The 26,894-nt window shown below is 43.6% G+C and overlaps 1 protein-coding gene across 1 annotated transcript; it reads right to left on the bottom strand.

Annotated features, from left to right (window-relative positions):
* Window positions 1-14,675: 14,675 nt before the first annotated feature.
* Window positions 14,676-22,839, bottom strand: LOC118376724 (beta-galactoside-binding lectin-like). Its single transcript, XM_052511619.1, has 4 exons — window positions 22,702-22,839; window positions 15,780-15,859; window positions 15,365-15,536; window positions 14,676-15,182 (listed from the first exon to the last, which is right to left on the bottom strand). The coding sequence occupies exons 1-4, from the start codon at window positions 22,705-22,707 to the stop codon at window positions 15,036-15,038; spliced, it is 405 nt and encodes a 134-aa protein (XP_052367579.1). The 5' UTR covers window positions 22,708-22,839; the 3' UTR covers window positions 14,676-15,035.
* Window positions 22,840-26,894: the final 4,055 nt, after the last annotated feature.

Raw genomic sequence — 26,894 nt, 5'->3', positions numbered from 1 at the left:
ACCGTGTGTCACGCCTTGGTCTTAGTATTTTGTGTTTTCTTTATTATTTGTTCAGGCCAGGGTGTGACATGGGGTATTTTCGTATTGGGGTTTGTAGTATTTGGGATCGCGGCTGAGTAGGGGTGTTGTACAGGCCTGTCTGCCTGAGGCGGTTCTCAATCAGAGTCAGGTGATTCTCGTTGTCTCTGATTGGGAACCGTATTTAGGTAGCCTGGGTTTCACTGTGTATTTCGTGGGTGATTGTTCCTGTCTCTGTGTAGTTTCACCAGATAGGCTGTAATTAGGTTTCACGTTCCGTTTGTTGTTTTGTATTTTGTATAGTTATTTCATGTGTCACTTTTTCCATTAAAGTCATGAGTAACCACCACGCTGCATTTCGGTCCGACACTCTTTCTACAAACGAAGAACGCCGTTACACCGTGGCCGGTTTTGAAGGCAATTCTAAACGTTCATGGGACCTGGATGGACATCTAACTTAGACTGTATACACACCATGCAGGACACAGACACACACATATTCACACACCTTATTCTGTGTTTTTTACTAACCTAAGCAAGGAAAAAAACAAAGGCTATTTTAAACTTAGTGGTTAGGTTTAGCGTTTGGGTTACAAATAGAGTTAGAATTAGGGTTAGGGTTCGAATTAGAAGTAGGGTTACAATTAGGGTTAGGGTTAGAATTAGGGTAAGCGTGAGGGAAAATAGGATTTTTTATGGAAATGACATATTAGGTCCCCACGAGGATAGAAGAACATAACAAGTATATATGTGTGTGCGCGCGCACTTGTGTGTATTCCTCAGAGACCACTCTGATGAGGGTAATTAGAGGGTGTTAATCAAAGCCCTAACAAAATAGATTAGACAGGTGCGTGTGAGCGTGTGTGTTTTGCTTAAACCCCCTCACCACACACACACTCCCACCCCCAACCACTCACCATGATTGTGTGAACTGCAATGCACTCAGACATCAGCCTCATCAGTCCAATGAAAGGGGTGGTTTGTCTCTGAGAACCTATCATCCATTTCCCAGAGGGACCACTCACTGCTGTGGTCATCCTTCCCTCCCTCACTCAGTCTATGTGTGGAAAGCGTCTATCTTCAGGTCATTTATAGCGCTCTTCCTCTAACTTGAGGGGTATGGTCAACTCTCTCTCTCTTTCTCTCTCTCTAAGTGCATAGTGCAGGGAAGCTAATTGAAGGAGAGAAACCAACTGAATGAGAGAGAAAGAGGGAGAGAGAGAGGGATCAATGAAGCTGAGGGGAGGGCAGGTCTACACAGCCCTGCTAAAAATATCCACATGGAAGCCGAACCATCAGACGCATTCACAAGACACAGACGCATAAAAACACATGTAGGCAAACATGCACACACAACACACACACACACACACACACGGGCAGAAACATATAGAAAAACACACGCACACACCAATTCAATTAAAGATAAGAAGAGGAAGAGCAGAGAGAAATCAAAGAGAGAGAGAGAGATTGAGGGGGGAGAGGCGGAGGGAGAGCCGAGACTGAGTCTGACATGAAACTGGTCGTCATGGTATCCAAATCTTTGCTCTCTCCTCTCCAGGGAAACAACCTCTGACAGCGCTGGTGCCGACTGAGAGCTGATTACCACACACACTCTCATACACAGACACACACCTGGGACTCTAGAGCAGAGGGATAAACAACAGTTCAGGCAGAGCCTGTGTCCACCACAGCAATCTCACACACACATACACTACAATCATATGCACATGCATGCATGCATGCGTACACTCCCAAACAATACTGCCAATCAGCTAGAGAAGTAAACACAGTCACATACACCAGCCCTAAAATCCCAAACTATATATACCGTTAATCAACTTCAGAAAACTCACTGTCTCTTTCTTACACACACACACACACACACACACACACACACACACACACACACACACACACACACACACACACACACACACACACACACACACAATACATCAATCAACTAGAGAGAACACACACAGGATTTCTGTCAGGAAAGTGGCAGGTCACCTTAAATGATCTCATAGCCTGCTACAGTCTTGCCAAAGATGACATCTGAAAGACAGGGTTGCTTTCCACTCTCTCCTCAGAACTCTTTCAGACCAATCACATTATATTACAAATCTGTCGTTCTGCCCCTGAACAGGCAGTTAACCCACTGTTCCCAGGCTGTCATTGAAAATAAGAATATGTTCTTAACTGACTTGCCTGGTTAAATAAAGGTCAAATTTAAAATATATATATATATATATATATATATATATATATATATATATATATATATATACATCAGATCAAATTTGAATAACACACAATACTATTCCATGTGACATTCCTGTGTGGTTAACCATTTCCTATGGCTGTGTGTGGAGAGAGGGAAGAAGAAAGAGGGGACAAAGAGAGAGGGGAAGAAAAGAGGTGAGACACACACACTCGCTTGTCACAGTCTCTCACTTCCTCTTACTGGAGTGGCAAGCAGAGGATTAGTGGACAGCCTACAGGAATGTGACAGTTTGTGATAAAACCAAAACAGCCCTTTGCTACACATTGACTTGTCTGTCGTACTGACAAAGCCCCGAATCACATACCATAGTGTTACAGTACATAAAACAGTCACAACATAGATAGTATTAGTGTTGGGAAAAACATTTCTGAATTAGGCTTATAATAATATCCATTCCAAAACCAGACAGTCTGTATAATGTGTGGTCAGATGTGTTGATAATTCAAAAAATAGCAAAAATATTGAGTAAATATTTTACCCAAAATATTGGGTCATTGAAACTAAAACGGTTCATCCCCTGAATGAGGTAGCATACAATGTACTAGCTGTGATTTTCAATCAAATAGCAATATTTATTTACTACCTTGATAATTTAGACGGATATCTGTTTGTTTCATTTCTGCAAATGAGTCCAAACATCCATTTTAAGAAATAGCTGATAGCACCGAACTATGAGAAAACTATTTTTGGTGTATTTGTTTTCATTATTGGTCGCTTGGCTCCTCCTAGTGGTTTTATCGACAATAGTTGATGAATCACCAATAAATCCATAATTTCAAATTCTGTTTAAAATGATTGCTCACCTGAGAAACCTCGCCAACTTCTTACTACTTCTCTCTTTAATGTCGATGTGGACCTCCAGGTCCCACATTGTCCTGCATGAATTCCATTCTATGAGGCTTTATGAGGGCGGGGAACCAGTGGGCTATGCCAGCATGGACTAGGGAACGTGAACAAAGTTGGATAAAGTTGAATTGTTTGTAAATATTCAGCGACATTGCTGTGCTATTGACCAATCAAAGCTCATTATAGTTTCCAGGACCCTACTGGATTGGCTGTTGATACCAAGCGCTACTTAGCCTTCTTGTACAAACATGACCGTGACCAGGGCGTGCGCGAGATGGCGGTCAGTGCAGATGTATTGTTTTGGTAGCTGAAGGAATTATTGGATTTCCTCACCCAAATATAACCATTTGGTTATTTCTAAGGTCATAAAACACTGTGTGAATATGGTTTCGCTTGTTAGTCAAAGTAATTGATTACTTTCTGCAAGTTATTCACCTCTAAAACGACTAAGTTATCGACAACACCAGCGAGCTCAAAAAATAGCTTGTCTACATGGAAACTTCCACGACCAGAACCAAAAGAAAAGATATTGAGAAATCATCAGATGGACAATTAACAGCAACATATGGTATGGTTTTAGGTACTCCTCTGTGGGGGGAAATACTGCTGTGGGTGATGAAAATTTGGTGTGCACAATGCTGACAAGTTGCACCCATCCAGTCCCCGGCTCAGGTCATTACCTCAATACCCCAACACTCCAGTCCAACCCCAGGGGGAAAAGATGAGAGGACAAGAGCGTGTGTCACTTCTTGAGATACAAAGCAATGTTGTGATGCTTTTGATAGCAAAGATAGATGAAAGGGCAAATGGCTTGGAGGACATGGTTGGGGTGAATACGATGAAAATTGATGCTAAAAAAAAGTGTTGACTATCTGGAGAAGTGAAAACCATCAAAAGTGACATGAAGAAAACGGAAGTTATCTGACAGGAAAATGAAAAGATGGTGGCTGAACTCGAGCAAAAGGTGAATGAGGAGGAGAGATACCAGGCCTGGTGAAACCTGAGGCTCCATGGAATTCCAGAGCAGGTGGGTGAGGACATCAAATGAGGAGTTGTTGACATCTGAGAAGCTGTCATTCCCGAATCAAAAGCCAAACTTCAGGAAAATGTGGACATCGTTCATCGTTTGGGGACTCAGGAATCATGACAAGAGGCCGAGGACAACCATCATCTGGTTCACCAACAGATCTACACAGGATCTTCTCTGTAGGCGAGCAAAGAACTGTCAGTTCCTCATCACGCAAAAATGGAGGTTCACAGAGGATCTGACCTCAGCGGTCAAAGTGACACGGGAGGGACTGTGGCCGATGGCAGCTGCAGCTCGAAACTGAATTTCTTTGTCAGTGCAAGAGTGACCATCGATGGGAAATAAATGCGGCCAAACCAGAACATTTGAGAGAGAGACAGAGTCTAACTCGGACAGAACTGGGAGGCCTAAACACTGCCTAAACACAGGTGAAAAACAGCCTTTTATTGTAAAGAATTCACGCAAACACTTGAATGAGGAAAGGCTGACTTGAGAACTGGTAAACCAAACACTAACTATGGGTGAATAACTGCTTACACAATGTCTCCCTCATGTGGGTGTAAGAATAATTTGATCACTTTATGACCAGTATTTCTTAGTTTTATGTTGGAGGGGTTAATAATGGGATGGAAATCCTTTTGAGTTACATATCCTTAGGAAAAGCTTACATTAGCATAACAAGGATGTTGGTTGAAGTTCATGTCTTTATCTCTTTGTTCAATTCGTCATTTACACAAACGTAAGGCTATTTTCATATATTGCAAATAGTTTAATGCAGACTTTTACTTTCTACAAGAGACTGTATTAATGCCTTCTCACGTGTATCTGGTTTATCTCTGAATATTAGGAAATGTGAATTATTTGCGTTGAAAAGATGTGACTTAAACTCATTATGTAATATCGGGGCTCCCGAGTGGCGCAGAGGTCTAAGGCACTGCATTTCAGTGCAAGAGGTGTCACTACAGACCCTGGTTAAATTTGAGGCTGTGTCATAACCGGCCTTGGGCATTGGAGTTGGATTGGGAGTTCCCTAGGGCGGAGCACAACTGGCCCAGCGTCGTCTGGGTTAGTGTTTGGCCGGTGTAGGCCATCATTGTAAATAAGAATTTGTTCTTAACTGACTTGTCTAGTTAAATTTAAAATATATATATATTTTAAATGATATCCCTGTAAAAGATGTGATCACATATCTTGGTATTACAGTTAGCACAGATCAGAAAGAAAGGGCCAACTTAAATTTCTCTCCTATTGTAGAGAACATTGGAAAGAGATTTAACTCCTGGGTATAAAGAGATATTTATCTGGACGTGTACTTTTATCACAATCTGAAGGTCCAGATGAGTTTATACCTCCCTTGCCTTGGATGTTCCTCTGTCAGAAACTAAAATGGTTGATACTAAATTATTTAACTTCATATGGAGGAATAAAGCTCATTATTTAAGAAAAGCAGTAATATGTAACACCCAAAGTGAGGGAGGGTTGAATGCTCTGGATATTAAAACCAATAATATCATCTTTAAGATCAAATGGATACAAAACAATTTGAGAAATAACAATTGCATTTGGAATATAATCCCTCATTTAATATTTCAACAGATTGGTGGTCTAGAATTCTTACTCAAATGCAACTTTGACATGGATGCCTATTAAGCCTGCTAACTTTCATTGACAGGTACTTCTAACTTGGATCTTCATGTACAAACATGTTTTTCCCAACATAGATTTACAATCTGGAATAATAAAGACATAAATACAACACACCAGAACTGGTTTGACAACAGCATTATTTGAGTTAAAAAATGATTGATGATGGACAACAATATGATTATTCAGAATGTATGAGAACACACAATGTTCCATTCACTCCTGAGGAGTTTCTAATAGTTGTTAGAGCTGTCCCTAAAGGTGCTATTCTTCTTTTAGGAGAAAATAACAGGACTCCAGGTGCAACTGTTGAGGAGTTTCTAATAGTTGTAAGAGCTGTCCCTAAAGGTGCTATTCTTCTTTTAGGAGAAAATAACAGGACTCCAGGTGCAACTGTTGAGGAGTTTCTAATAGTTGTTAGAGCTGTCCCTAAAGGTGCTATTCTTCTTTTAGGAGAAAATAACATGACTCCAGGTGCAACTGTTGAGGAGTTTCTAATAGTTGTTAGAGCTGTCCCTAAAGGTGCTATTCTTCTTTTAGGAGAAAATAACAGGACTCCAGGTGCAACTGTTGAGGAGTTTCTAATAGTTGTTAGAGCTGTCCCTAAAGGTGCTATTCTTCTTTTAGGAGAAAATAACAGGACTCCAGGTGCAACTGTTGAGGAGTTTCTAATAGTTGTTAGAGCTGTCCCTAAAGGTGCTATTCTTCTTTTAGGAGAAAATAACAGGACTCCAGGTGCAACTGTTGAGGAGTTTCTAATAGTTGTTAGAGCTGTCCCTAAAGGTGCTATTCTTCTTTTAGGAGAAAATAACAGGACTCCAGGTGCAACTGTTGAGGAGTTTGTAGCCTAATACAGCTAGAAGACATGTACATTTTAAACTATAACTACTATAACATGTAAATAAGAACTATGTCAATATGTTACCATTTCTGCTTTGCAGCCCTAGGACAAGTGAACTGGAACATAGTCTCGTTGTTGTCTGGCAAATATTGTATTATACAAACTCTACCTGGCAGTTTGCTTAGTGGTAAGAGCTGTCCAGTAACCAAAGGTGCTGGATCAAATCTTTTAGGAAAAATAACATGACAAGGTACTAAAATATGTTGTTCTGGCCCTGAAAAAGGCAGTTAATCCACTGTTCCCTGGTAGGCTGTCATTGTTAAGAAAAACTGACCGGTTAAATAAAAACAAAATACCTTTATTATACACAGATTCAAATTAGCTAGCTACTGATAACAAATGTGTATTTTGTGGTTGAGACCCAGAGACTCATGACCATTTATTTTGGCACTGTTCTTATGTCAGAAGATTTTGGAGTGAGTAAGATTTTATTTGAAAATAAACAACTAATAATGTTAATCTGAGAGACTCTGATATTATGTTTTATTTTGATCCAAATGATATTGACCCTGATTTATCTTTCATTGTTAATTTGTTTATCATTCATGGAAGATTCTTTATCCATAAAAAGAAATGGGTGGAGAATTTAAATATTATTTTGAAATTATCAGTAAGTGTAATAACAAAAAAGCAATACGTACCATGAAAAAATATATTTTTCCATGCATATGATGAAGCAGCATCATAGGCAGCCCAGATCTTGATTCCATATGTTGAGGGTTTAGACTAATGTACTGCCTGAAGAGGCAGCGGCCCCTAAATGGCATAAACTGCTCATCAACAGTAACGGACTGGGGACAGGGTTGTAAAACAGGGAAGGTGGTCCACCCAGTTGTCCCACACTGACCTGATAGCAGCTAGCTTGTCTTCTGCACTGACCTGATAGCAGCTAGCTTGTCTCTGCACTGACCTGATTTCAGCTAGCTGGTCTCTACACTGACCTGATTGCAGCTAGGTGCTTGTCTCTCTGCACTGACCTGATAGCAGCTAACTTGTCTCTCTGCACTGACCTGATTTCAGCTAGCTGGTCTCTACACTGACCTGATTGCAGCTAGCTTGTCCTCTGCACTGACCTGATAGCAGCTAGCTTGTCTCTCTGCACTGACCTGATTTCAGCTAGCTGGTCTTACACTGACCTGATTGCAGCTAGCTTGTCTCTCTGCACTGACCTTTAGCAGCTAGCTTGTCTCTCTGCACTGGCCTGATTTCAGCTAGCTGGTCTCTCTGCACTGACCCTGATAGCAGCTAGCTTGTCTCTCTGCACTGACCTGATAGCAGCTAGCTTGTCTCTCTGCACTGACCTGATTGCAGCTAGTTGGTCTCTGCACTGACCTGATTGCAGCTAGCTGGTCTCTGCACTGACTTGATAGAACAGGGCTCCGGGCAGCCGAGAACTATGAAATGGAGGAAAACTCCATTCCCTCGGACCTGGCATCCTTTCACTCCCTCCTCTGGACATTTTCTCCTCTGTCTGTGCTGGCAAAGCCACTTTCTACCATTCTAAATTCCAAGCATCTGCCTCTAACCCTAGGAAGCTCTTTGCCACCTTCTCCTTCCTGAATCCCCCCTCCTCCCTCTCTGCAGATGACTTCGTAACCATTTTGAAAAGAAGGTCGTTCATCCGATCCTCGTGCTAAGTCAAACCACCGCTGTTCTGCTCTGTCACTGCCCTAAACTATGCTGGTGACCTCTTTCTCTTTTATCTCTCCAGATGAAATCTCGCTTGTGACGGCCGATAACAACCTGCCCGCTGACCCTATCCCCTCCTCTCTTCTCCAGACCATTTCCGGAGACCTTCTCCCTTACCTCACCTCGCTCATCAACTCATCCCTGACCGCTGGCTTATGTCGTCCCTCCCGTTTCAAGAGAGCGAGAGTTTACCCCTTCTGAAAAAAACTACACTATCCCTCCGATGTCAACAACTACAGACCAGTATCCCTTTTTTTTTCTCCAAAACTCTTGAGCGTGCCTGATTTATCTTTCCAGTTAATTTGTTTATCTCTCTCAGAATGACCTTCTTGATCCAAATCAGTCAGGTTTCAAGACTAGTCATTCAACTGAAACTATCTTAAGTGTATAACAAAAAAGCGCTCCGCACTGCATGAAAAATATCTTTCTGCTCTCATCCTTCTAGACCTATCGGCTGCCTCATACTGTGAACCATCAGATCCTCCTTCCACCCTCTCCGAGTTGGGCATCTCCGGCGCTGCCCACGCTTGGCATTGCGTCCTACCTGAAGGTCTGCTCCTACCAGGTGGCGTGGCGAGAATCTGTCTCCTCACCACGCGCTCTCACCACTGGTGTCCCCCAGGGCTCTGTTCTAGGCCCTCTCTTATTCTCGCTATACACCAAGTCACTTGGCTCTGTCATAACCTCACATGGTCTCTCCTATCATTGCTATGCAGACGTCACACAATTAATCTTCTCCTTTCCCCTTCTGATGACCAGGTGGCACTGCATCTCTGCATGTCTGGCAGACATATCAGTGTGGATGACGGATCACCACCTCAAGCTGAACCTCAGCAAGACGGGCTCCTCTTCCTCCCGGGAAGGACTGCCCTGATCTCGCCATCACGGTTGACAACTCCATTGTGTCCTCCTCCCAGAGCGCTAAGAACCTTGTCGTGATCCTGCAACACCCTGATTCTCAACTAACATCAAGGTGTCCCGTTCCTGTAGGTTCATGCTTGCAACATCCGCAGAGTCTCCCTGCACTGACACAGGAAGCAGCGCAGGTCCTAATCCAGGCACTTGTCATCTCCCGTCTTGATTACTGCAACTCGCTGTTCTGGGCTCCTGCCTGTGCCATTAAACCCTACAACTCATCCAGAAGCCGCAGCCCGTCTGGTGTTCACTGACCCCAAGTTCTTCACGTCACCCCGCTCCTCCGCTCTCTCCACTGGCTTCCAGTTGAAGCTTGCATCCTGCACAAGACCATGGTGCTTGCCTAAGCTGTGTCTCTCTGCACCTCAGTACCTCAGGCTAGATCTGGTCCCTACACCCAAACAAGGGCACTGCGTTCATCCACCTCTGGCCTGCTCGCCTCCCTACCACTGAGGAGCAGTACAGTTCCCGCTCAGCCCAGTCAAAACTGTTTCAGCTGCTGGCCCCCAATGGTGGAACAAACTCCCTCACGACGCCAGCAGCGGAGTCAATCACCACTGACCGGAGACACCTGAAACCCCACCTCTTCAAGGAATACCTAGGATAGGCTAGCTGGTCTCCTGCACTGACCCCCCCAAAAAAAAAAAAAAAAAAGATTTAGATGCAAGTGGCTGTTCCACTGGATGTCATAAGGTGTATGCACCAATTTGTAAGTCGCTCTGGATAAGAGCGTCTGCTAAATGACTTAAATGTAAATGTAAATGTAGCTTGTCTCTCTGCACTGACCTGATTGCAGCTAGCTGGTCTCTGCACTGACCTGATTGCAGCTAGCTGGTCTCTGCACTGACCTGATTGCAGCTAGCTGGTCTCTGCACTGACCTGATTGCAGCTAGCTGGTCTGCACTGACCTGATTGCAGCTAGCTGGTCTCTGCACTGACCTGATTGCAGCTAGCTGGTCTCTACACTGACCTGATTGCAGCTAGCTGGTCTCTACACTGACCTGATTGCAGCTAGCTGGTCTCTGCACTGACCTGATTGCAGCTAGCTGGTCTCTACACTGACCTGATAGCAGCTAGCTTGTCTCTCTGCCGCCGAGCTGGTCTGGTGTCTCGGTTATCAAAGCAGATAATCCTGGAAATAACATGGAAGTTTTCCAGAGACATTGTTGCACTGAAAAGTTCTCTGCCAGTTTCTGCATCCAATAGGGATTATGTGGATTCCCCATTAGATCTGAAAACACCAGCAAGGATAAAAATCCCAAAGTATGCATGTAAATGAGTTTGGTCCATCTCCTTCCATCTCTCTCCAAAAACACACCTTCCCTCCAAATGAGTGCAGTCCAGAGTGATTTCCTGGATGGAGTCTGGGATGAACAGTTCAAAAGAAGACTTTGTCCTGAACATGAGTCACCACCATCCTCGTTGACCCTGGTTGCATCCTTATCACATTGGCAGCCATGAGGGGTGGCTCATTCCTTGGGCAAGAAGACCATTCATTTTCTAAATGTTTTGACATCCATATTTCTCCTCCTGCAGGCTGCTGATGAGCCGGTTGCTGACAGGCTGGTCCTGGGGTTGGTTGTTGACAGGCTGATCCTGGGGTTGGTTGTTGACAGGCTGATCCTGGGGTTGGTTGTTGACGGGCTGATCCTGGGGTTGGTTGTTGACAGGCTGATCCTGGGGTTGGTTGTTGACGGGCTGATCCTGGGGTTGGTTGTTGACGGGCTGATCCTGGGGTTGGTTGTTGACAGGCTGATCCTGGGGTTGGTTGTTGACAGGCTGATCCTGGGGTTGGCTGCTGACGGGCTGATCCTGGGGTTGGCTGCTGACAGGCTGATCCTGGGGTTGGTTGTTGACGGGCTGATCCTGGGGTTGGCTGTTGACGGGCTGATCATGGGGTTGGTTGTTGACGGGCTGATCCTGGGGTTGGCTGCTGACGGGCTGATCCTGGGGTTGGCTGCTGACGGGCTGATCCTGGGGTTGGCTGCTGACGGGCTGATCCTGGGGTTGGCTGCTGACGGGCTGATCCTGGGGTTGGCTGCTGACAGGCTGATCCTGGGGTTGGCTGTTGATGGGCTGATCCTGGGGTTGGCTGCTGATGGGCTGATCCTGGGGTTGGCTGCTGACGGGCTGATCCTGGGGTTGGTTGTTGACGGGCTGATCCTGGGGTTGGCTGCTGACGGGCTGATCCTGGGGTTGGTTGTTGACGGGCTGATCCTGGGGTTGGCTGCTGACGGGCTGATCCTGGGGTTGGTTGTTGACGGGCTGATCATGGGGTTGGTTGTTGACGGGCTGATCATGGGGTTGGTTGTTGACGGGCTGATCATGGGGTTGGTTGTTGACGGGCTGGTCCTGGCTGAGGGTCAATCTCATCCTCTTTTTCCAACTCGCTGTCAGATTCCGAATTGACAGAGACATGATCTTCATATCGCTCCTTCCACACTAGCTTCTCTTTCTGCAAAAAGTATTTCAAAGACCCTCTGAGCAGAGATTATTTTTTTGCCATACTGATTGATTGTGCTCAGGAGACACATGCACAGCTGTTTATTTGTTGTGTCCTTCCCCCAATTTGCCCCTGGCTGGGGTAGAGTGTGGGAAAATACAATGTATCGAAATAATTTATTGTAGTAACAATGTGCAGGTGGAGCCGAACCCCACATATGTAATAATAATGTGTAGGGAGGGGGGTGCACAGTGTGCACTCAATGAAAATGAGCCAAGGCCAATGAGTCTCAGGTTGAAAAAATAATGAATTGTATAATTTTTATTTGAGTAAATATTGAAAATGGGTTCCACAGAACCGAACACCACACAAGGGTTAAACAAAAATAAGTGTGGCTATCCGATTCATCATTTTGTGGAAATGCACTGTAAGACAAAAAAACAATGTTCCTGATGCCCCATTGTAGTTCCTATGTTAGCCATATGTGTTGAAAAGTGTGCATATACCTGTATACTGGCTATATCTTGTGCCTAAAATCGAAGTTAGTCTTTAGGAAAAAACAATGGGCTGGTACAGTCAAATGTGTTAAAACCATAAGGCCAATAGGCAATGGGGTATAGTGCTCTTTGGAAAGGGGTAGTCTATGGACTGGCAGAAAAACTAAGGGGATAATGGCCACCACTGAGTAAAGCAAAAAGCAACATTGATCCTTGGGCGTAAGAACGGAAGGATGAATGTCTTGTTACTAAAGCTTTTATTTGCTAGGCATTTCAGTAGAAATCTTTCGAAACTGCAGGTCAAACACAATGCTTGGTACAGGCAGTGTTTTCACTCTAAGTGTTGCGATTTTCCAACTTTATTGACACGAACTGTGATTGGATCATGAGCCAATTCACTCATCACTGCTCGACCAATCAAATACAGGTGAACTCATTTGATTAATGTACATTTTTCTATTGAACAGTGCAATTTGCAATGGATTTCTTTCACATATCTTACTGTATACATGCATTAAATGTGACATGACTCAACACCTCTTAAGACAGGCATGAGCTCATCGTCATAGGCTGAAGAGGTCGATAATTCATCTACCATGTGGTTTAATTAACTAGCATAGAAAGGTATTGCTGCAATGCTAAAACATGGTTATTCTCAGTATCATAATCACATACAGCTGGCTGTTTAACCAGTAAATCTGTATTGAGGACCAGGATGGGTTTGACAATTAGTTACAAATGACTATGTACAGTTGAAGTCAGAAGTTTACATACACTTAGGTTTGAGTCATTAAAACTCGTTTTTCAACCACTCCACAAATTTCTTGTTAAACAAACTATAGTTTTGGCAAGTCAGTTAGGACATCTACTTTGTGCATGACACAAGTAATATTTCCAACAATTGTTTACAGACAGATTATTTCACTTATAATTTACTGTATCACAATTCCGTGGGTCAGAAGTTTACATTTCCATAAATTGACTGTGCCTTTAAACAGCTTCTAAAATTCCAGAAATGTCTTGGCTTTAGAAGCTTCTGATAGGCTAATTGACATAATTTGAGTCAATTGGAGGTGTACCTGTGGATATATTTCAAGGCCTACCTTCAAACTCAGTGCCTCTTTGCTTGACATGGGAAAATCAAAAGAAATCAGTCAAGACCTCCACAAGTCTGGTTCATCCTTGGGAGCAATTTCCAAACGCCTCAAGGTACCATGTTCATTTTTACAAACAATAGTATAAAACACCACACAGCCGTCATACCGCTCAGGAAGGAGACGCGTTATGTCTCCTAGAGATGAACGAACTTTGGTGCAAAAAGTGCAAATCAATCCCAGAAAATGGCAACAGATCTTGTGACGATAATGGAGGAAACGGGTACAAAAGTATCTACAGTTGAAGTCAGACATTTACATACGCTTTAGCCAAATACATTTAAACTCAGTTTTTCACAATTCCTGACATTTAATCCTAGTAAACATTCCCTGTCTTAGGTCAGTTAGGATCACCACTTTATTTTAAGAATGTGAAACGTCAGAATAATAGTAGGAAGGATTTATTTAAGCTTTTATTTCTTTCATCACATTCCCAGTGGGTCAGAAGTTTACGTACACTCAATTAGTATTTGGTAGCATTGCCTTTAAACTGTTTAACTTGGGTCAAACGTTTCAGGTAGCCTTCCACAAGCTTCCCACAATAAGTTGGGTGAATTTTGGCCCATTCCTCCTGACAGAGCTGATGTAACTGAGTCAGGTTTGTAGGCCTCCTTGCTCGCACACACTTTTTCAGTTCTGCCAGCAAATATTCTATGGGATTGAGGTCAGGGCTTTGTGATTGATGGCCACTCCAATACATTGACTTTGTTGTCCTTAAGCCATAACTTTGGAAGTATGCTTGGGGTCATTGTCCATTTTGAAGACCCATTTGCGACCAAGCTTTAACTTCCTGACTGATGTCTTGATGTTGCTTCAGTATATCCACATAATTTTCCCAGCCTCATGATGCCATCTATTTTGTGAAATGCACCAGTCCCTCCTGCAGGAGAAAATTCCCTGACATTTCACATTCTTAAAATAAAGTGGTGATTCTAACTGACCTAAGACAGGGATTTTTTTTAACAAGGATTACATTTCTGCAATTGTGAAAAACTGAGTTTAAATGTATTTGGCTCAGGTGTATGTAAACTTCCCACTTGCATTGCTGATTTAATTCGTTAGTAATTAGGCTGCATGAATGAATCTGTAGCCTGACATCTTGTAAGGCATGTAATAAAGTCACTGAAGAATACTAGCCTATCCAAAGTGCTATTATGCAGAAACGATCTCTAACATTGATAGCTACACAGACATTTACAAAAAGAGCCTGCTAATTAAAAATCACACATTTTCACACAGGAAGAAACAATCTGAAATGGTTCATAAAAAGATCATTTTAATGAACAAATACTTTGCACTTTTCTTAACCCACTTCTGGAATGATCTGCAATGATTGTTCCACATTAATGAAAGACACATTGATCTTCAATAAAACCATTTCAACACTTCCAAGCTTGTAATGTGCTGCTATTGTAAAATGTATATTTTACTTGCAGGTTTCACTGTTGGTTAGGAATGGCAGCATTAAAACTAACTTAAAACTATGGTGAGTGAGTAAAAAAACAGAGAATAAGGCTTGTGTGTGGACCTCTGGAAAGCCAATGAGTAGCCAGACAAGAAAGCTAAAGATCCAATTGAGTGACTAATGGAGGATTCTTCTCCACTCCGACTGGTCTACTTGATCTCGACGCCCTGGATCCTGACGTCGCCCTCGAACTGCATGTATTTATACTTCTCGTCTCCTTGGCGATTGGGGAAGTGGATCTCAGAGCCGTCGGGAAAAGAAACTAGGAACTGCTCCTTGGTGAAGGTGATATTTATCTGAGACAGAGAGGTAATTACACATTTTTATCCAAAGAGGTGCTTAGGTATGTGGGATGCAGTGATTGCAAGTTATTGCCACCAGAGGTCCCTAGTAGAACTCCCTTATACATATGGGAAGAGAGGAGGACATTCACATCAGCATGGGTTCAATTGGAAACACACACAGTGTAATTTCTCACCTTAAACTCCTCTCCCTGGTTGAAGGGGAATCCTCCCTCTCTGTGCTCCTCACACCACTTGCCTCCATGGTAGGAATTACACACCACGGCCCGGGTGTCTCCGTGGGCGTCAAAGCGAGGGTTCATGTGCAAGGCGAGGTCATCCTCGCTGTTGCCCACGTTGATGACAAAACTACAGGAAAGGAAGAGGAGAGCACACAGACATAAGGGATAAGGAACCTCCTTTAACCTACAGCACAAGAGGGTCTGGATTGAGAATTACACAGAAACAGCTTATAGCTATAATCAACTTTTGATTGTAGTTTGATAATATATGTTGTGAATACGAACGGATCATTCTCGTGATACAGTGACTCGAGGTCTCTAGGCTGCTGACTGACAATGAAGTGTGTCTGAATGGTGGTTAGCTACTCACTGTGCTGCCTCAGAGTTAGGGATCCCTGTGATGGTCAGGGTCTGGCCCACCTTGAAGGACATGTTCTTTACCACAACACCCTGTAGGGAGAGACCGAGAGAGAGAAATACACCAATTGAAAAACATTGAAAAGGTGCAATTAGCTGATAGTTAATACGTAATTGGCCATAAGTTATGGCCTATAACTTCTGAAACAAAGACGGTTCTATGAAACCATTGTTATAGTAAGTACCCAGACGTCAATTCCATTGTATAATCCACATTAAAATGATGTGGAACAACGTTGAGTCAACCAGTGTGTGTTCAGTGGGTAATGTAGATGGACGTGGCTCTGGTGTAGAGAGCTGTAGAGTATGGCTACACTTTGCTAAACCCTTTCCTGTACTTTTATCCTAGACCCATCAGTCTAACAAATACAACATCTGTCTCTAATTAAAGCTTTTCCCATCTATGGAACGGCCCAAAGATTTTTTATAAATCCCAGTCCTGGACAGCGTTCCCATTTTCCATGCAGTGAATTGGAATTTGGAGGGGGAGGCTACATCTGTCCATAAATGGGGGAAGGAAGGCAGGGTTACACTCAGTAAGGCTTAAGTGAAGTCACATTTTCCGCAAGGTCCATATTATGGTGGGCAGCCAACATGGGCCCGATGGAGGTTGGGCACGGCACAGGATCAAAGTACTGAGTGATCTTTACATGTGGCAGGGGAAATGGTGTTTAGATGATGTTTGTCTGCACATATACAGTCCTCTTAATGAGCTGCATATAGACCTCTTATTGTTGCCCTTCTTTCCATATGACATCTATTGGCTGTGGTGTGTAGTAAATGTTACCCATTTCTTTCACTTGGCAACTCCCTGTTCCTTCTCTGACAGAAGACATAGTTAACCAGTTGAGCTAGAGACCAGGTGGATAATATACTGTATAACCCTGGACAACAGCAGCGAATCAAACAGGAACCTCAAAGGGAAATGACATCAACATTTGTACTTCGGTTTTGTTTCTGTCAGCATAACAGTGGGCATTGGACAAGAACAACTGTCACACCTTACCCCTGAACATGTGTTTTAGCTTTCTTACTTGAATGCACTTCTTGTAAGTCACTGGGGGATAGGAGTGTGTACTTAATGCTTTCCATGTAACTTTGAACGTACAGTAAGTGCCAAATCATTGCTTACAAGACATACACAGTAGGACACAGTATTAGGCCTTTAACAGTCCAGAGCCAGACACAAACCCATTGACATCCAATCCAGAAATACAACAGGATAATATAACTGAGCTCTATTAGTGTGGCACAGACTAGAAGACTACATTCTGACAAGAGAGAGAGAGGATGTAGAGAAGAGATAAATAAAGAGAGAGAGAGAGAGAGAGAGAGAGAAAATAAAGAGAGAGAGAGAGAAATAAAGAGAGAGAGAGAGAAATAAAGAGGAGAGAGAAATAGAGAGAGGAAGAGAAATAAAGAGAGGAGAGAGAAAGTAGACGAGAGAGAAATAAAGAGAGAGGAGAGAGAAAGTAAAGAGAGACGAGAGAGAAATAAAGAGAGAGGAGAGAGAAATAAAGAGGAGAGAGAAATAAAGAGAGAGGAGAGAGAAAGTAGAGGAGAGAGAAATAAAGAGAGAGGAGAGAGAAAGTAGAGGAGAGAGAAATAAAGAGAGAGGAGAGAGAAAGTAGACGAGAGAGAAATAAAGAGAGAGGAGAGAGAAAGTAGACGAGAGAGAAATAAAGAGAGAGGAGAGAGAAAGTAGACGAGAGAGAAATAAAGAGAGAGGAGAGAGAAAGTAGACGAGAGAGAAATAAAGAGAGAGGAGAGAGAAAGTAGACGAGAGAGAAATAGAGAGAGAGGAGAGAGAAAGTAGACGAGAGAGAAATAGAGAGAGAAAGTAGACGAGAGAGAAATAAAGAGAGGAGCAGAAAGGGAGGGGTAGAGGGTGGAAGAGACCGACAGAGAAAGAAAAGTTACAAAAATGAGAAATAGGGAAAGTGGTATAAAGTTCAGAGAGAGAGAGTGGGAGAGAGGGGAGGAAAGAGAGAGGGGGCGATAGTGAAGTGTTGCATTCTTTCCGTGTTAGTCCTCCCTCTTTAATGTAAACTGTGTGCAAAATCTACGGCGCTAGCTGGACTTGGCTACATGCAGCCCAGTGCTACTTCAGACTGCAGTTCCCATCCCAGTGTGAGACATACCTCCCCACACTGTTTGAGAGACACAGGACAACTGGGGCTGCAGGCAATGCAGAAATAGAATGGGTAGAATGGATATACATAGTTCGGAAATCCACATGAGCTCAGGACATGACAGCCAATCTAACCCTTGTTAACCTGACGTTTACTGTAGGTATATCCTATAGCTCCGCTTGGGAAGATCATACTGGCTCACTGGATATAACATCACTCTGCTACTCGATCTATTCTGACTTCTGTTTACGGTAACTTGAATTCATTTAGATCTGAATAGAATTAACCCTGTTGCTCTCAACAAATCTATGATTACCATGGTAACCACAAAATAGCCACGGTGAAACAAAGCCTTTACTTTTATACACAGCCAGAGACCTCAGAGAGTGTTCACACGCACACACACACAGTTAACTGCATTACAAGACCAAGGAGAGTCATTGTTAGTCATGTCCAAGACACGATGCTGCACATTGAGTTCCTGTTAAAAGTGAGGGAGTAAGTAATATTATTGTCTAAATGTGGATTGTAATGTCCAGGAACAGTAGGGTGTGGCCCAGGTTGAACCCACAATGATGCTGTTCATGATCATACTCTGATCAGAGGCAGTCTATCCCACACTGCCTACTGTACCCATATAACTCCCACTCAGCCAACTGTACTGTACCCATATAACTCCCACCCAGCCAACTGTACTGTACCCATATAACTCCCACCCAGCCAACTGTACTGTACCCATATAACTCCCACCCAGCCAACTGTACTGTACCCATATAACTCCCACCCAGCCAACTGTACTGTACCCATATAACTCCCACCCAGCCAACTGTACTGTACCCATATAACTCCCACCCGGCCAACTGTACTGTACCCATATAACTCCCACCCAGCCAACTGTACTGTACCCATATAACTCCCACCCAGCCAACTGTACTGTACCCATATAACTCCCACCCAGCCAACTGTACTTTACCCATATAACTCCCACCCAGCCAACTGTACTGTACCCATATAACTCCCACCCAGCCAACTGTACTGTACCCATATAACTCCCACCCAGCCAGCCAACTGTACTGTACCCATATAACTCCCACCCAGCCAACTGTACTGTACCCATATAACTCCCACCCAGCCAACTGTACTGTACCCATATAACTCCCACCCAGCCAACTGTACTGTACCCATATAACTCCCACCCAGCCAACTGTACTGTACCCATATAACTCCCACCCAGCCAACTGTACTGTACCCATATAACTCCCACCCAGCCAACTGTACTGTACCCATATAACTCCCACCCAGCCAACTGTACTGTACCCATATAACTCCCACCCAGCCAGCCAACTGTACTGTACCCATATAACTCCCACCTGGCCAACTGTACTGTACCCATATAACTCCCACCCAGCCAGCCAACTGTACTGTACCCATATAACTCCCACCCAGCCAACTGTACTGTACCCATATAACTCCCACCCAGCCAGCCAACTGTACTGTACCCATATAACTCCCACCCAGCCAACTGTACTGTACCCATATAACTCCCACCCAGCCAACTGTACTGTACCCATATAACTCCCACCCGCCAACTGTACTGTACCCATATAACTCCCACCCAGCCAACTGTACTGTACCCATATAACTCCCACCCAGCCAGCCAACTGTACTGTACCCATATAACTCCCACCCACCCAGCCAACTGTACTGTACCCATATAACTCCCACCCGCCAACTGTACTGTACTCATATAACTCCCACCCAGCCAACTGTACTGTACCCATATAACTCCCACCCAGCCAACTGTACTGTACCCATATAACTCCCACCCAGCCAGCCAACTGTACTGTACCCATATAACTCCCACCCGCCAACTGTACTGTACCCATATAACTCCCACCCGGCCAACTGTACTGTACCCATATAACTCCCACCCAGCCAACTGTACTGTACCCATATAACTCCCACCCAGCCAACTGTACTGTACCCATATAACTCCCACCCGGCCAACTGTACTGTACCCATATAACTCCCACCCAGCCAACTGTACTGTACCCATATAACTCCCACCCAGCCAACTGTACTGTACCCATATAACTCCCACCCAGCCAGCCAACTGTACTGTACCCATATAACTCCCACCCGGCCAACTGTACTGTACCCATATAACTCCCACCCAGCCAACTGTACTATACCCATATAACTCCCACCTGGCCAACTGTACTGTACCCATATAACTCCCACCCAGCCAACTGTACTGTACCCATATAACTCCCACCCAGCCAGCCAACTGTACTGTACCCATATAACTCCCACCCGGCCAACTGTACTGTACCCATATAACTCCCACCCGGCCAACTGTACTGTACCCATATAACTCCCACCCAGCCAACTGTACTGTACCCATATAACTCCCACCCAGCCAACTGTACTGTACCCATATAACTCCCACCCGCCAACTGTACTGTACCCATATAACTCCCACCCAGCCAACTGTACTGAACCCATATAACTCCCACCCAGCCAGCCAACTGTACTGTACCCATATAACTCCCACCCAGCCAGCCAACTGTACTGTACCCATATAACTCCCACCTGGCCAACTGTACTGTACCCATATAACTCCCACCCAGCCAACTGTACTGTACCCATATAACTCCCACCCGGCCAACTGTACTGTACCCATATAACTCCCACCTGGCCAACTGTACTGTACCCATATAACTCCCACCCAGCCAACTGTACTGTACCCATATAACTCCCACCTGGCCAACTGTACTGTACCCATATAACTCCCACCCAGCCAGCCAACTGTACTGTACCCATATAACTCCCACCCAGCCAGCCAACTGTACTGTACCCATATAACTCCCACCCAGCCAACTGTACTGTACCCATATAACTCCCACCCAGCCAACTGTACTGTACCCATATAACTCCCACCCAGCCAACTGTACTGTACCCATATAACTCCCACCCAGCCAACTGTACTGTACCCATATAACTCCCACCCAGCCAACTGTACTGTACCCATATAACTCCCACCCAGCCAGCCAACTGTACTGTACCCATATAACTCCCACCCAGCCAACTGTACTGTACCCATATAACTCCCACCCGGCCAACTGTACTGTACCCATATAACTCCCACCCAGCCAACTGTACTGTACCCATATAACTCCCACCCAGCCAACTGTACTGTACCCATATAACTCCCACCCAGCCAACTGTACTGTACCCATATAACTCCCACCCAGCCAACTGTACTGTACCCATATAACTCCCACCCGGCCAACTGTACTGTACCCATATAACTCCCACCCAGCCAACTGTACTGTACCCATATAACTCCCACCCAGCCAACTGTACTGTACCCATATAACTCCCACCCAGCCAACTGTACTGTACCCATATAACTCCCACCCGGCCAACTGTACTGTACCCATATAACTCCCACCCGGCCAACTGTACTGTACCCATATAACTCCCACCCGGCCAACTGTACTGTACCCATATAACTCCCACCCAGCCAACTGTACTGTACCCATATAACTCCCACCCGGCCAACTGTACTGTACCCATATAACTCCCACCCGGCCAACTGTACTGTACCCATATAACTCCCACCCGGCCAACTGTACTGTACCCATATAACTCCCACCCGGCCAACTGTACTGTACCCATATAACTCCCACCCGGCCAACTGTACTGTACCCATATAACTCCCACCCGGCCAACTGTACTGTACCCATATAACTCCCACCCAGCCAACTGTACTGTACCCATATAACTCCCACCCAGCCAACTGTACTGTACCCATATAACTCCCACCCAGCCAACTGTACTGTACCCATATAACTCCCACCCGGCCAACTGTACTGTACCCATATAACTCCCACCCGGCCAACTGTACTGTACCCATATAACTCCCACCCAGCCAACTGTACTGTACCCATATAACTCCCACCCAGCCAACTGTACTGTACCCATATAACTCCCACCCAGCCAACTGTACTGTACCCATATAACTCCCACCCAGCCAACTGTACTGTACCCATATAACTCCCACCCAGCCAACTGTACTGTACCCATATAACTCCCACCCAGCCAACTGTACTGTACCCATATAACTCCCACCCGGCCAACTGTACTGTACCCATATAACTCCCACCCAGCCAACTGTACTGTACCCATATAACTCCCACCCGGCCAACTGTACTGTACCCATATAACAAACATATCACTGCTGTCTGTCTGTCTTCTACATGCCTGCCCCACCAGGCCCTATGTCCACAACCTCTGTTATCAGTAGTAGTTTCAATAAGTTTAAATCATTCATTGAGAGAATAACATTAACTTTTGCAAATGACAGATCTACAAATGATATTGCAATGAGACTCCCTTCTCATCTGTAGTCACTGCAGAAAAATAAAGAGTGCCGTCATAAAACCTAGCCTGAACAAGACAGTCGAGCCATCTACCGTGCCAGAAGTCTGATTAGTCTTCTTAGACGCATCGACAACAAGGTTGACTATAAAAGGGCATTGTTAGAGGACATTGCTCTATTACATTGGGCTACAGAACATAGGCTATTAAAATCGGATAATTATTTTCCCAACAGCTGTTTAAAAGCGCCAACATGAACCGTTATGAACTTGCACTGCATGTAGGCTACTTTTCAGATAACAATCAAATGAACTAACATATCAGACATTGTAAACCAGTAAAATAAAATGTTGTACTTACACTCATCTTGACAGCACAAACCGCAAATGTTCACAGCTGAAGAATGCTTAGCTGGCTTCAGACTGCAGTAGAACCAAGCAGGCGAGCTTATATGGTCAAGTGCACTAGCCAAATGTGAGTGACGCTATGATAAACCAATAGGAATATAGGCGCTCAAAAAACGGACCAATCACAGATAAGTTTTAAAAAGCGATATAAACTATTTAGCACGCAAGAGAGGACGAAAATAAAACTTCCATAGTTGAAGGTGATTGAGAGTGAGAAGATAATTAATGAAAGTGTATTTATGATCTATTTATAATAACAATATATTTGGGTGAGTCAGAGGAAAGGATGTAGATGACCACAAGACCAGAGACACAAGTAGACATCACTTTCTTGTTGCCTGGGAGACAGCAAAATATTTGGTTTCAGACAAACTTTTGTAGCTTTTGACTAGGGGAAATTAAATTGTAGCTTTTAGTTGAAAATTGGTTTTAAGTCATTGATCAAGTTTTATGTAGGACGATATGGAAGAAAAAGGTGTAGTCACAAGCTGAAATCGTCTTACAGTATTGCATTTTGGAAGCAGGCCCCCATTAAAGAAGAAACAGACTCTTATGACTGCCTCTGCCTCTCTTTCCCAGGAACACATTTTAAGATCAGCAATAAAGCAGAAATGCTTATTATTAGTCAAAAGGTGGCATGATATTTCCCCAACACAGAGTACATTTCCTGGACTAGCTTGTTGGGGGTAAAGTGGTGTATCTGTGACTTTGGCCAGCGGTGGTGGGGCATCTGTGAGGTGTGTGTGAGAATGCTCTGGCGTGTGTGTAGGACACAGGGAGAGAGAGGTGGGACCATTGGTTTGTTTATGTGAATATAGGTGGACTGAGCACTAGACTGATTAATTAGGCCGTATCTCAGCAATGGGCTCTGTTTACACATCACTCATATAAATAATCAACAAGACTCTCTCTCTTGCAGACACACTGACCTCATGCACGCGGGCACATATAAATAATCAACAAGACTCTCTCTCTTGCAGACACACTGACCTCATGCACGCGGGCACACATAAATAATCAACAAGACTCTCTCTCTTGCAGACACACTGACCTCATGCACGCGGGCACACATAAATAATCAACAAGACTCTCTCTCTTGCAGACACACTGACCTCATGCACGCGGGCACACATAAATAATCAACAAGACTCTCTCTCTTGCAGACGCACTGACCTCATGCACGCGGGCACACACAAATAATCAACCCAGAACACACGTAATAAAAATCTAATCAAATAATACTCATATTCCCTACTCAACACACAATGATCATATATATAATTTTGACAATGTCACCGTGAGTCCACAGTTATCAGAAAGTATGGGCTGTGTTCAGTACGTTTTTACGTTCTGAAATGTTCAATTGAACGGAAACGGTGCTGTACTGAACGACCAGTTGAAAAATGGGGAGGGGTTTGGTTGGGGGTTGGGGAACGCTGTCAAGTTTCAAGCCACAATTCGCCACACCCACCAAACGGGAGCAAACATACCTCAAAGTCTGTTCAAGAACTTACAAGAACGTTTTGGGGAAACGTGATGTTCAGTACAAACCAGCGGTTGGAACCGGTTCAGGGAACAGAACCGATAACCCATTTTTTTTTTTAGGAACAGAATCAGAACCGCAAACTAACGTGATCTATACTGTTCCAGAACAGAACCTTTATTTTAAAATCATGGGAACAGGTTAATAATCCGGGAATTTTGTTTTTGTCACACAAATAATGCAACAAAGCCCCTTTGCAAAGCCCTCATAGTATCATTCAGCAACTTATTCCAGTGTTGGCCTGCCTTCCAGAACATATTTGCCAGGGTTTTATAGCCTATTTTTTGTTTTATTTTTTACTTTCTTAAAACAATAATTGTCCATCTCATGGTTCAGCTGTCAGAGTTTTGACCACTAAATACATCAGGCCATTGCATGCAAAGGCCTATAGGCTTAGATGTCCACTGTATGATATTACAAAAAAATAATAACATAAAATATATACAAAGGAAGAGAAGTTTAGGACTCGCCCCCAGAGATAGAGAGAGAGAAAGAGATGCCAGCGGCATGCTGCAACACCAACATGCATTTCTTTATGTCAGACAGCTACTGCGTCTAATATACAGATAAAGACCTACAGAAGGAGCTTACTTCGTTAATTTTCGATCCGAATATTTTGTATAAAGATAAGCATTATATTGTTAGATTATCGGAGTAACTTTGGTAGGCCTTAAACGTCTTCCTGACCTCAAGTTCAAATGTCAGAGACAGTTGGAGCCCAGGTTCTCAATGCCTTCATATCATAGGCCTGTAGTAGCTAAAGCTTCATTATAGCCACACCACACCTTCAGAAATGATTCTAAACTTATTAAGGTAATATCAAAACTAAGTCAGGCCATTGTTTATAGGGAAAATATGAGTACGCTATTATGTTGCCACAAACACAGAATTACAGTTAGAACTTAAATTGGCCAAAGAAAATGTCTCAACAGAATGAAACAGAACACTTGCAAACTGGTTTTAGCCACTGTCGTAACGTTTGCTATCGTTAAATGTGAAGACTGTTATATTATCAAATCAAGTAATTAACTAGGAAGTTGGGGCACCACGGGAAAATGTTGTTTATAGAGTTGCAATTTCCCAAATATAACTCTACAGATATTTTATTATCTTATCAATTACAGTCTTCTATCAATGATTATTACCTCATCAGTCTCATTCCTGAATGCCGCAAACCCTTGGATATCTGCATAAACCCTAGCATCTGAAATCATGAATCAGCGATATGCAAATTGGTTTAATTACTTATTTACTAACTAACTAATCAATCACAGAAATACATAAACACACACAATAGTTATACATGGTTTGTTATACACTGACATGATACACTGAAAAGTCCCTAGTGGGCTATGCTGATATGATGGCTTGGTAGACAAAGGAAAGGGGTGGGGCCAGCTCAAGAGCGGGAAACTCAGAGTGGACCTACGTCGACTACACTACACTCATGGGAATGCTTATACTTTGAACATGAACAACCGCTCATTTGAAAAAAATTGCAATTCACATATTTATGAGTGTATGACTTTGTTGTCCCTTTCTGCGATGCCGGTCTGTCTGCTGGATAGTCAATCGACAGAAAGTCTCTGGATGGTCCACCAGAGTTCAAAGTCTTTCGTAGTTGTAGTTTGTTATAATGGATATGTCAGAGTACCATTTGGTCATTCGACCGGTTGTGTTTACCAGACTAAAGAATTTAAACAGCTGCAGCCTGAATAATTGGTCTTTAGTTTGTAGATTTCTTAACCATTTCAGCATGGGGATGATCTCCACGTTCTCTGGCCTTGTCCTTTGGTAAAGTTGCCAACCATTTCAACATGTAGCGGCAGCTCCATGTTTTCTGGTCTAATGTAAATTTTGTCGGAAGTGGGTTTTATACTTAGTAGAAAAGGGGGCGTTCCATGACGCCATGTAATGTCTGTGCTCATGGGGGCGTGGCCACTGACTGATCCTAAGTTACTATGAACAACTATTCTCATTTAGAAGACTAAGATCACATTGTTATCTTTCCAAAAGTATTTCTATACTCAATAATTTATTTTATACAATATTCAGATGCGTCCCCCATAATTGAGAAGTGTATACAAACAAAGAAACAGTAATATGTGTCTCCTGTCCTTCATGATGTCACCAAATGAAACAAACTAGACATGACTGTCCTTCAGTGTCCACGTACCACTCCAACTGCTTGGAATACAGAAATACTGTTCAATTATTCAACCTTTTGATGACCAGGTGTCTCTCTGTGTTCCAGAGACATTCCAATCTCGATACTACAGAGCCCAGAAGCATAGTATTTTACGACCGCCATAAAGCGGCCCCCTCCACCTCTGTGGGAGAGAGAGGGAGCTGTAGAGCGGACCCACTGTACCCTGATCCTTCAGATCCTCACAGGAGAGTCATGACACCACACATGTTTTGAATAGGCTATATTGCAGCAATTACCCCAAAACGCTAGTGCCTACCATACCCAACACATGACAGCAATAGCCTACTGTTATTTATTTTACAACAGGCCTACTTATAATTTATCTTAAACTAAATACGGATCACACAATAAAAAAGACAGATCCAACTCAATTTAGCCAATGAAAATGTCAACA

The sequence above is a fragment of the Oncorhynchus keta genome, unplaced genomic scaffold (assembly GCF_023373465.1).
Source record: "Oncorhynchus keta strain PuntledgeMale-10-30-2019 unplaced genomic scaffold, Oket_V2 Un_contig_7019_pilon_pilon, whole genome shotgun sequence".
In the NCBI taxonomy this organism is placed as follows: domain Eukaryota; kingdom Metazoa; phylum Chordata; class Actinopteri; order Salmoniformes; family Salmonidae; genus Oncorhynchus; species Oncorhynchus keta.
This window is presented reverse-complemented; position numbering and strand designations above follow the sequence as displayed.

What these genes read in the sequence shown, in the direction of transcription:
- LOC118376724 (XM_052511619.1), bottom strand. An exon ending in CCTAACTCTGAGGCAGCACA is followed by an intron (nt 15,537 to 15,779) that starts GTGAGTAGCTAA and finishes CCTTTCCTGTAG; the next exon opens with TTTTGTCATCAACGTGGGCA. An exon ending in ACCAGGGAGAGGAGTTTAAG is followed by an intron (nt 15,183 to 15,364) that starts GTGAGAAATTAC and finishes TCTCTGTCTCAG; the next exon opens with ATAAATATCACCTTCACCAA.